The sequence below is a fragment of the Alnus glutinosa genome, chromosome 1 (assembly GCF_958979055.1).
Source record: "Alnus glutinosa chromosome 1, dhAlnGlut1.1, whole genome shotgun sequence".
Classification (NCBI taxonomy): Eukaryota; Viridiplantae; Streptophyta; class Magnoliopsida; order Fagales; family Betulaceae; genus Alnus; species Alnus glutinosa.
In genome coordinates, this window is record NC_084886.1 from 12365171 (window position 1) to 12377551 (window position 12381).

The 12381-nt window shown below is 36.0% G+C and overlaps 1 protein-coding gene across 3 annotated transcripts in view; it reads left to right on the forward strand.

Moving 5' to 3' along the window:
* LOC133872999 (uncharacterized) overlaps positions 1-12381 on the forward strand; it is a 31256-nt gene that overhangs the window by 12319 nt on the left and 6556 nt on the right. The window contains exons 8-16 of one of the 3 annotated variants that reach the window (XM_062310703.1): positions 367-1419; positions 1581-1643; positions 1728-1774; positions 2163-2208; positions 2318-2397; positions 3030-3143; positions 8108-8192; positions 10925-11050; positions 11616-11696. In XM_062310703.1, coding sequence (XP_062166687.1) covers positions 367-1419; positions 1581-1643; positions 1728-1774; positions 2163-2208; positions 2318-2397; positions 3030-3143; positions 8108-8192; positions 10925-11050; positions 11616-11696 — 1695 coding nt within the window. Of the gene's footprint in view, positions 1-366; positions 1420-1580; positions 1644-1727; positions 1775-2162; positions 2209-2317; positions 2398-3029; positions 3144-8107; positions 8193-10924; positions 11051-11615; positions 11697-12381 lie in introns of those variants that run through there. The other 2 variants (XM_062310711.1, XR_009901098.1) reach the window with 2 other exon arrangements.

The window sequence follows — 12381 nt, forward strand, 5'->3', positions numbered from 1 at the left end:
GCTTTTTGCGTTTTAAAGAAATTTTTCTTACTTATAAAAAAAAAGATTGTTAGAAGGAAAAAGAAATGTAAAGGTAATAGAAGCAGGAGTAAAGTTGCCACAGGTTCAGTATATTGTTTTCTCCTTGTGTAGGGGGGTGGAATAAATTGAGTTTTAAGAGCAAAGTGGTTTGATTCTTTATGCATTTTTGGAACTTCTTCAAGCTCAGTCTTATCAAAAAAATTATTTTAGGTACCATATAATTAAATGCTGAATGAGGTTCTTCTTCATTGATCTTACTCTTAAGCCTTCATCTACTGTTTTTGTGACTCTGTAAGCTTTATTTAATATTTCTCTAGCTTATCCTTGCTAATGGTGAGGTTTCAGGTTAAGTACAAAACTTTCGATGAAATTGATGAGGATAAAAAATGGTGGAGGGTCCCTTTTGTTCTGGAATTTCTTCGGAAACATGGTTTTGAGTCTGCTCTGAAAATGGTTGTGGGCTCTGAGTCTGTACAAGCACGTCAGTTCGTAAAATATGCTTTTGGGCAGTTAAAGGCATTCAATGATGCAAAGCTTTGGAAGGGTCAGTTTTCAAATGTTGACAAGTATGACACAGGAGGACTGGAGAAATTGAATGATTCTATTGTGTCAGACATGACTTCACAAAAGGATAAAGATTCACAAGCCACTTTTAATGGCATGGGCTACAACAAAGAGAGCAAATTAGAGGATTTTCTTGCAGATAATGGTGGTATGGAGAATGGAGATGCCTTTGAACCAGTGACACCAGTTGGAGATTCAGTGCGTTCAGATAAACTTTTTTGGAGGGACTTTGCTGATGTTATCAATCAAAATGTTGTTCAGAAACTTGGTCTCTCTGTTCCCGAGAAACTAAAGTGGGACGGATTTGACTTATTAAATAGCATTGGCTTACAGTCACAAAAAATTGCAGAAGCAGGTTATATTGAATCAGGGCTTGCAACTTCAGAAGGTCCAGATAGCGAGATTGACAAAAAAATTGACTCACTTGGCATTAGCACAATTCAATCTTCAATACCAGATATTAAAAAATTAACACAGGATATAATGAGGCAAACTGATTCTGTTTTAGGAGCATTAATGCTTCTTAATGCAACAGTTTCTCAATTAAAGAAAGGTGGACGGCCTGTAGGAAAGAGTGAAACAAAAGAAGACGCTTTTACCAAACTGGAAGATAATAATGAAGTAGGATATTCCGAAAGTAAGACTCTTTCCAGCTCAAGGAATGGGTCAGTGGTGGATGAAAAGAGAGCTGAGGAGATGAAAGCACTTTTTTTAACTGCAGAAAGCGCCATGGAAGCTTGGGCGATGCTTGCCACTTCACTGGGCCATCCTAGTTTTATTAAGTCTGAGTTTGAGAAAATATGTTTCTTAGACAATGCATCCACAGACACACAGGTGAGCTTTTATTCCTCAGCAGGGAGTTCACTTTTTCTTGTTATATTTCTCTGAACTCAATAGAATGGAATATGTTACCTCAACCCTAATAAGTGGTGAAATTTCATCATTTGAATTTAAGAAATGTATTCTGTCAATCGCTAAAATAGAGGGGGCTGCAGGTTGCTATTTGGCGTGATTCTGCTAGGAGAAGATTAGTAGTCGCTTTCAGAGGAACAGAACAAGTAGGTTATATCCCGTAGTTCTCCTCAGTGAAGTTGGGTTATTTGGCTCTCAGTTCAAATTGCTCATTTACTTATTTTTTTCAGGCACGATGGAAGGACTTGAGAACTGATCTGATGCTTGTTCCTGCTGGGTAATATATTATCTACCCAGGCTACAACTTGTTAAGTGGTTTGTTAATATTTTTATTCCTTTTAAGAGACTTTTTCTGTCAATGTATCTAGTTTTATTGTCTGCAGTTCTTGAAAACAATGCCCTTACTAATTTGGTGGATGTGGGCTGCAATTGAGAGATTGCCCATCACCAGCATGAATTGCGATTTTGTCACTAGCTGAATAATACTTTGTTATATTTAGAGAAGAAATGTTGTGCTTATGCCTACCAGAATTATCTTCTTCTTCTTCTTCTTCTTTCTTTCTCATTTTTTTTTTTGTTTTTTTTGTTGTTGTTGAGATAATTCCATTAAAAGTACCACTTATTCTATATGCTTTCTTATGCTGATTCTTATTTCACATATGCAGGCTAAATCCTGAAAGGATAGGTGGAGACTTCAAGCAAGAAATTCAAGTATGTAAATGAATGGTAGATTGAATTGTGTTAAGTATTCATGAGATGCACCAAGTGTTAACGACTGTTGTTTACTTTAGTATAAGTGAAGGTGGTTTAATTATTTCAGGTTCACAGTGGTTTTCTAAGTGCATATGATTCGGTCAGGACAAGGATAATTTCTCTAATTAAACTTGCAATTGGTTGTATGTAAGTTGTTCTCTTGTTCAACTTTATTATGATCGTAAAGCTAACATCTTAATGTTGCATGAGAGAAATATGTTAGATGGTTATATTGTAAAAATTTGATAGGTTACTCAACTTCACATTTGTCAGAAATTTTCTCTTGAGGTTTCATTTACATGACATTTTTGACATACTTCAATTGTTTTAAAGCAATGGGATGCTTCTAGTAGCTTCTGATCTAATGTAAGCCATAATTTCTTGGATATTAGAAGAATGTTATATTTAGAACAATATGTGTGTTTTTTATTAATATTTTCCCCAAATTTTTTGTGGTTTGAACATGTAGCTCTTAGCTTGATCACCATCTTCAACTACTATTACTGACAACTGAGAGCTAACTATTGCCTGGCAAAGAAAGGAAAACAAAAAGAAAAAAAAAAAGTATACTTTTTCCTTATGACTAATTTTAGATTATCCTTTATGTATATGGATAGGCTATTCAGGGTTTGGCTGGACATGTAGCACTATTATATATAGATATTTCCTCAGGCTATGTTGGATAACTTAGACACTCTTGTCGTGCATTGTGATTATTTTTTAACATGCCAAATTATGTTAACATGCCCTATTGTGTTTTTTTTTTTTTGGTGGGACAGAGATGATCTTGCTGAGCCGATTCTCAAATGGCATGTGTATGTGACTGGTCATAGTTTAGGTGGTGCATTAGCTACCCTTCTTGCTCTTGAGCTTTCCTCTAGTCAGTTAGCTAAGTAAGTTCTTTATCTTTCTACTTCTGAAGTCATTATTCTTAATCCTTAATTACATCAAGTATGTAAGCGAGTGTGTTTTACATGCAAAATTTGTGTAGGCAAGAATTACTGTAGAAAGCTTTGAATGAAGCTTATGAGAGGTTTGATGTTTCCTTGAACTTAATCCAACCTTCCCATGTAAGCTCTGGTGTTCCTAACCAATTGTCTAACTTCTAGTTTTGGTAGCTTCTTAGTTTAAGAAGTTTAATTGGTTGGGATGGTTGGAAGAATTTTTTTTTTTGATAAGTAAACTCAATTAAAAAAAAAAGAAAAAAAGAGCAGAATGGTGCAACCCAAGTATACAAGAAATATACAAGAGAAACAATTAACCAGAAGAAGAAAAAAGAACAAGAAAAACATGAAAACTAGAAATATCAAAGTCAAAGGCAGCTACCTAGTGATAAAGTGTCTTGAAGAAAAGCCTTTAATTCTACCACCATCCGCTCATTGTCTTTAAAACTTTGATCATTTCTTTTCCTCCAAAGACACCACATTAGGCAAGACAGACACATTGCAGCATTCTGAATACTACCCAATTGCTCTTTCCAGCAAGCGAAAAGGTTGACTACTCTTCTACGCATAACACAAGCTAGCCTTACATGACCGAAAATAGTATTCCATTGAGCACTAGCAATCTCACAATGAAGTAAAAGGTGGTCCACTAACTTCTTATTCTTTTAGCACATACAACACTAATCAACCCCTATGACATGTCAATTTCTTAGGTTATTCACGATGAGGATTTTCCCTTAAGTGTTTGACCAAGCAAATAATGACACTCTAATGGAAAACTTATTCTACCAAATACTCCTCCAAGGGAAAGGAATACTAACATGGGAAATAAGGACATTGTAGAAAGATCTAACATCAAACAACCCTCTCTTGGAAAGAACCCAACAAAACTTGTCTTCACCCAACACTTCTTTGGTGTGTATCGTGAGTGGTCTTTATGTAAGTCTCCGTAAGTAATGCTTTTGTTTATTATTATAGACTTATTCCTTATAATATTACTTATGTTCACAAAGACAGATGATATTGATCTTTATTTTATTATTTTTTTTTTTATATAAGTTTAATGAAATTTATTACAAACCAAAGGGTGCACCCAAATACATAAGAAGTATACAAAAGAAAAAACCTAACCAGATAAAGAAAGAAGATTAAAGAAAGTCATAAAAACTAGAAATATGAAAACAATCATAGGTAGCCATCTACTGGAAAAGGGTATTGAAGAAGAGGGCCTTTAACTCTGCCTCATTTCTCTCTCCAATTGATCACTTTGAGGGGATCAACCTCCAAATATTGCATAAAGCAATTGATGTTTTCACTGATTGAATTGCCATACGGCATCTAAATTTTATAGAGAGGGTTGCAACTTATTCTAGGAAGGTAATTATTATAGAATCACATACCTAATGAGAAGATTGCAATCATGCAATTATTACAAAATAATGCCTAAAAGTAAAGAGATTACAATTATATGCAATTATTATGATTATTGAAATTATTTTGGGAATACTTTAGGGATCCTATCATAAAGGACCACTTAGAGAATCATGTCTCAATTTCTTTTAAAAAGTTGTGGCCAAGACGTATTGATTGAAGGTAGAGTTTCCACTGCATTACCTGTTACTTAGTCGCCACTAAACCAAAACCCTTGAGGTGTACGATCTAAGGCTGAGCCTCCACCGACTCTCTAGGTCCTGCTCCCAGTACAAACAAGCACTTGTTTGCACAAGGCATAGATCTAGTGCATGCTTGTTGCATTGGCCACTATAACCCCTTAGTTTTTGGGTGGTGTTTTTGTTATTGACCAAGTATCATCTTGTTAGACATTGCCTGGGAGATCTCCCTTTGGACACCTGGCTTTCTTGGTGCTGCCGAGAGATATTCACTTGGTCAGATGCCTTGGATGGTTTCCAGTCTTATTAAAGTATCATGTTATAAAGGTGGTTATTTTAGTTGACTGCATCTCTCCCTGTTCCGATGAGGGAAATGGATTCTCCAAATCTCAAAATTGGCCTGTCGGTTTTGATCACAACAGGGAGATTGTAGTTTGGGAGGAGGAGGAAGATGATTATTGGGATGGATTGCCCTTGGATTGGGCATTGGAAGGGGCTTTTGGGAAGGAGGCCTTGGCAATTAGGGATGCCATGGAAGAAGATTTTCAGTGGGAGAAGATGATTGCGCGCTAAAAGTCTAAAGGAAAAAGGGAGCTACTAAATCTGCATAGCTCCATCAATTATGGTGATTCTAAAGTTTCCTCTAGGAGTAGGAAAGGCAAGGCACACATGATGTAGGTTTGTGTGCTTTGGTGGGTGGGTGGGTTGTTTTGTTCTTAGTTGGGTTCTACTGTAGTTTGTTTTGGGGTTTTTCTTCGATTTCGGGGGTTCGGGTTTTGTTGGTTCTGTTGGGTTTTTGCGGGTTAGTTTTGGTTGTTTCTGTGTACTGAGGGACGCCTTACGCTTTCATTAATAAAGTCTTCTTACTTAAAAAAAGGTGGTTATTTTGTTTTTTTTTTTGATAAGTAAATATTAGATATATTGAAAGTGTAAGGTGCTCCTTAGTACACTGGAAGTATACAAAAGGAAACTTCTAACTAGGAATAGAAAAATGAAGAAGGAAATCAGCAAAACTAATAGTCAGTGGGGACAAAAACGCCACCGTTCAAAGATACAGCGTATGAAAAAACGAAGCTAAAATATCTTCCATGGAACTTTCCAAATCCTCGAAATATTTGAGATTTCTCTATCCAAATACACCAAAAGATGCAAATAGGCATCATCTTCCAAATCGCAACACTCCTCAGCCTTCTAGATTTCCACTAACGAGCAAACAAGTCAATAACTCTTCTCGGCATAACCCAAGACATACCAAAACGATTAAAAATATTAGTCCACAAAGCGTAAGTCACATCACAGTGAAGAAGAAGATGATTCACTGATTCCCCATCTCTCTTGCACAAGCAACATCTGTCCACAATGATGATATGCCGCTTCCTGAGATTGTCCACAGTAAGGATCTTGCCGAGGGCTGCCGACCACGCAAAAAAAGCCGCCCTCAAAGGAGCCTGAGTCCGCCACACACTCTTCTAAGGGAAACCACTTCTATCAGAGCAAGCTAAGGATCTGAAGAAAGACTTGACCTTGAACAAACCTTTCTTGGAAGAGACCCACCAAAGCCTATCCGCACGATCTCTACTCACTTTGACTGAGTGCAACACCTGTAAAAAGGAAGTAAAGACATCTACTTCCCAATCATGCGCCTCTCTCACAAAGCTCACATTCCACTGAGTAGAACCGCCCAAAACCTTCATATTATCTGCAACTGAGGCATCCTTCATCCGAGTAATACCAAAGAGATCAGGAAAAACTTCATTCAGAACCACATCCCCGCGCCACAGATCGTGCCAAAATTTTGTCCTAACCCCATACCCCACTTCAAATCTAGCAAAACCAGAGAAAGTTTCCCACCATTTCCTGATGTTCTTCCACAACCCCACTCCATAGGCACGTACAGGGTTAAGGGAGCACCACCTGCCCCATAAACTACCGAACTTGGAATCCACCGCAACTCTACACCAAGCATCTCTCTTAATTCCATACCTCCATAACCATTTACCTAGCAATGTGCGGTTGAACATCATCAAGTTCCTAATACCCAAACCCCTTTCTGAAATTGGGGTACAAACCTTCGACCAACTCATCAAGTGAAATTTGAACTTATCACCAATCTCACCTCATAGAAAGTCCCGTCGTAACTTCTCAATATGAGCATCAACACTTCCCGGGATAGGGAATAGAGACAAGTAATATGTTCTGGTTATTTTGTTCTGGTAATATTTCTACATGAATAATTATTTCTGAATTTGTATTATCTTTTGAAATCCATGTCTCCAAAGATCTTTACGAAAAGTGAAAAAGCTGTCAACATTAGGAAGCATGACTTACTAATTGTCATGGATAGTAAAGCCTGGTACATACTCCTGATGCTGGAAGATAGATAGTGTTATCATATTATTTCAAATGTAGAAAAATGCAAGAATTCTGCCTATGTATTATTGCAAATGTAGGAAAATGCAAGAACTCTGCCTATGTATTTAATAAGTGCGGCTTGCCTTCTAGGAAGTTGATAATGTTAAGTTCTTCAAAAGATCCCCAGTAAATGTTAATTGGTTGTTGTATGTTACAATCCTCTCTTAGTTTGGGAAGTCGATCTCTGCCTGCTGTGTTAGTCTTTATTTTCATGTAAGAGTTGTAACCCTTGTTTCCATATAAGGGTCTTTATTTCCACGAAGAGTCGTAGTCCTTATTCCGTGTTGTATCTATATTACCATATAAGAGAACAGTTGTTGTGGAGTCTTGGTCAATTATGGGACACCAATCTGTAAGGTGTCTATTGTAGTCAAGTATTAGCCCAATTCCTAATTTGATTCTATGTTGGTTTATTGGGTTGTGTCTATGTTGGTTTGTAGTACAAACCCTAGTTGGAGTCTGGGTCTATGTTGGTTTGTAACTCTATTTAAGAGAAGTGTTGGAATAAAGTTGGGGAGAGAATATTTAGCAAATCAACCTTGTGTTGTGAGGTTTTGAGGTCCCTCTAAAGGCCTCTACGTTAAACATAGGGAAGCTACGCAGGACCAATCCTGCCAACTTTCCAGTCCAAGGTCCCGTTACGAGGTCCATCTCCGAGGCTTCTAACATTGTATCAGAAAATTAAATCTGCTGACGTTTCAGGTTTGTCTGAAATAATTCTTAGGAACTATAGAAGGCTAATAAGATGTTTATTTTATGATTAGAATTTGATAGATATTACTAGATCTTTGTACATTTAGAAACTTGTTTCTTTGTAGTTTATAGTGTAATGTGTTTGAGAGTAATGGCAGTGAAACTTGATTATCGATTTTCTTCTTTTGTTTGTATCAGGCGTGGGGCAATCTTTGTGACTATGTATAACTTTGGATCTCCTAGAGTTGGTAACAAAAAATTTGCAGAACTTTATAACGAGGTGGTAAAAATTGATATTATCTTCAAATTTTTCTTGCAATTTTTTTTTTTTTTTTTTTTTTCATAGAATTTTGCATAAATACTCTTGCTTTTTCTATATGGCTCCATTGTTTGTGCTGAAGTGATGCAGCAAGCATGTAGAAAATTAACTAGAGCGAGAAGGAAGACCGAGCAAGCCTGATTGCAAGGCAATAATAATCAGCCAAGAAAACCCCAAATGTTCTGTCAAAGGGAAGAACTTCAATGTAATTTCAAAATAAATTCAATAACAAGTCTGATGCGGGATGAGAGATGAATAATTGGGTCTTTTAGTTTTATTAAGGTTATTAGCATTTCTTATAAAAAAAAAAAAAAAGGTTATTAGTATTTAATTTTTGTTTTAATTAATATTTAAGAGTTAGGGGTGTTATTTTGTAATTCAATAAATGGGACTTTTGCCCAAAGTCAAATGACGGTTAGGGTTTAGTCATTGAACCTATATAAGTGTGCTTTTATACCCCAATGGAGACAGATTGGAATTTGATGAAAACAAATTTTGTTTTTTAAAACCGAAAAAAGGAGTTTGAACTCTGCAGATTATTCTTGCCTTTTTCACTTATATATAAAAAAAAAAAAACGTTTATTCTACCCTTTTTCTAGTCCTGAGAAGTTGGGCTTTGACCCAAAATTTTCTGTGCCTATTTTCCACGTTTCAAAAAAACTTGAGGTCGAGTTTTGTCGAAGGAGGGGAGAATGATGCGGGATGAGAGATGAATAATTGGGTCTTTTAGTTTTATTTAGGTTATGAGTATTTAATTTATGTTTTAATTAATTTTTTAAGAGTTAAGGGTGCTATTTTGTAATTCAGTAAGTGGGTTTTGCCTGAAGTTATATTAGGGTTAGGACTTAGTCATCGAGTCTATATATGTATGTGTGTTTTTGTACCTCAGTGGTGACAAATTGGAATTTGATGAAAATAGATTTTGATTTTTTGAGGTGTGACTCCTTTTCTTCCCTCTTATTTGGTGATGAGACACCAAACTCCCCTTCTCTTTGGACTGTGCGACTCAGTCCTCTTTCTTTTTTCCCCTTCCTCTGTTCTTCTTCTTTCTAATTCGATTGTCCTGCATCAGTCTGCTTCCCCAAAGGCTACAACTTATTATTTTGGAACTTACAAAACCTCAATATAAGTTAATCTAAACCTTTCACCAGGCTTAATCTCAGTCCTATATTAATACTTAAAACAAAATGAAAAGGAAAAATTGCCCTGGTTAAAAAAAATGCCACAGTTACCAAAAGGTACAGTTGTGTGAACAATATCATGCTACAATAATATTTACAGTATTCCCGCTTAAAACAACTAATACAACAGGGAAAAATGTAGGGCAAGAAGCAAGCAGAAAATTAGTTCTTGGTCTGCATCTTTCGAAATAAATTCTGCATGAACTGAAGGGCAAGCTGGCCTATATCATGAGGTTATCTTCTGATGGGAAGCATGAGAGCTTTAGTTCATACAACCATTTTTTGCTTTTTCATTGGTGGTTTTACTAGTTAGTAATATAATATGTAAAATGCGTGTTGCATCTTGTAAGGGTGGTTAGTCATATTATAGTACTGCAGATATATGACATTAGGGTCAAGGGGTTTGGGATTCCTGTAGTTCTTTTATTTTTCTCTTCTATTTTCTCTTTCATCTTCCATGTTGCTGATGTTATGTGACTATTAAAAACATTAGTTGATCTGTTTATTTTTCATTTCATTCTCTTCTCACATTTTTAAATATTTTTTTTTTTATTTCCTTAGATCATCATTCAACTTTGTTTCTTAATTTAAGTAGGGTTTCAGTATGTTAAAGTGCAGAAAATTGCTTCATCTAATCTGCAATGATCACTCTTTCTTACTCTTCCATTAATTTCTGTCCTTGTAATTCTGACAGAGTTTGGTTCAGATCTCAGGCTTTGGATTTAGTATTTTTCTTGCATGCTGATGAGACTTACTATATGCTAGAGAAACTAGTCATTCATTTAGATTTTCAAAAGCTGTTTGGAGCTCTGGATCCAGTCTATTAAGTTCTGGTTTATGAATGTCGAGCAAACTGGTCACTGAGTTGGCTAGTAAAATGGCTCAATTAGATCCTCATTGATGCATTGTGACATAGTGGGAAGCAGAATCTACAATTACACACTCACAACTCTTCCATCAAGGAATTGTAGGAAAATTGAAGAAAAATCACTCTTGAGTGTTTCTTATTGAGAAAATATAACTTATGGTCAGCCTGGCCGTCCTTATTAAGCTTCAATAGAAATAGGGTCGCAACCCTGAAAAAAAAGTTCAAAACTACTCTTATTGCAAGTTCGATCGAGGATTGATCAAACAAAAGATCGCATTTTCAATTGATTGAACTTCTCAAGAATTTCTACCAGTAGCGTCTCATCCTCTCGATTGAGCAAAGCTCGATCGTGGCTTGAGCAAATTGTCTTGCTCGAGCAGCCCTCGAGCAAAAATCAATCCAACTCTTGGGTACTTGTTAAATCACAAGTACCCCTTCCTAGGACACCCTTCTTCTGCTCAAACATTTCCATGAAGTTGTTGGTTAGCTGATCTACATTAGACACACACACAAAAACACTGCTTGTATTATAATATTCTTTTTTCTTGGCAAGAATATTGTAACTCTCTTTATGCGTCTGCCTCTTATATTGGTCTTATTACATTTTTGGTGAATGCTTAAACAACCTTCTGTACTCACATTTGCAGAAAGTTAAAGATAGCTGGCGAGTCATAAACCACAGAGATATTATACCAACAGTCCCCCGCTTGATGGGTTATTGCCATGTAGCTCAACCTGTTTATCTAGCAGCTGGAGATCTAACAGATGCCTTGGTGGGTAGTTTGTTTTCGTCTATTTACTGGCCAATTTTTATTTTTATTTTTTATTTTTTATTTTTTTTTCTCTCTAGAGTTTTATAATGTATAGAAAACACAAGAAGCTCTATCATCTGTTATCTTCATGGATAATTTTGGTATTTGCTATTTGTGTTTAACTTTATTCTTATGGATGGAATGGAATAAATGGTGTCCTCACTAGGTTGTTGATGTGCAAGCTTGAAACATTGACTAACTAATTGATTTGATTCCAGGAAACTCTGTCAGCAACAAATATGTAAATGTCATTTTTGAGAATAACTCAACTGGCCATGTTTACTTGGTCAGCAACGGTTATTATTTTAGCATTTAATAAAAATTGGTTTTTACCAAATGAGTACTTGGCAGTATCTATGCTGAAAATTGGTTTCCCATTATATAAGAGTCAGTTTGATAGCTGAATGATACAAAACAGATACTAAAAAGTAGCTAATTGGCACATGCTATCCGGGAAAATAACGCAGCTGATTAGCTAAGTTGTGGCTTACATTATTAGCTAATTAGTGTAGTACATGCTATCCAGGAAAACATGGAACTTTCAGGAGATGGTTACCAGGGTGATGTACTTGGAGAGTCCACACCAGATGTTATTGTCAGTGAAGTTGTACGTTTCTTCTTATTCATTCTCTTTTCCTGTGTACTTATCATGTTCTGCATGTCTGGTTCTTTCATATCCATTTAAACGAATTATATGTAGTAGGTATATAGGGTATGTGTATGTTAATGTTTTTGCATTTGCAATATATGTCTACTGATAATCATGATATTTGCTGGCATTTTTTTTTTTTAATAAGAAAGAGTAATATCATTAAAAAACGCAAAGCGCAGTTAAGTATACAGAGAGTAAACAAAAGAAATGTCTAAGAAAGAGAAGAAAAAAGAACAAGGAAATCATTAAAGCTAATCACTAATGGAGCTAGGAACACAGCAATCCAAGAGAACTAAAAAAAAAAAAGAAAAAACTAATGAACTCCTCAATTGTCATTTCTTTGTTATCGAAATGTCTGTCATTTTGTTCCCTCTACAAGCACCACAAAAGGTAAGAATGTACCATCTTCCACACAACCACACTTCGAATGCGATCACCTGTCTACTAGCAAGTGAATAAATCTACCACCCGAAGAGGTATAACCAAAGACAGGCTGAAGCGACTAAAGATAGCATTCCATAGAGCGCGTGCAACCTCACAATAGAGAAGAAGGTGATCCACAGACTCTCTATTCATTTTGAACATACAACACCTATCAATCACAATAACATGCCTCTTTCTAAGATTATTCAAGGTAAGG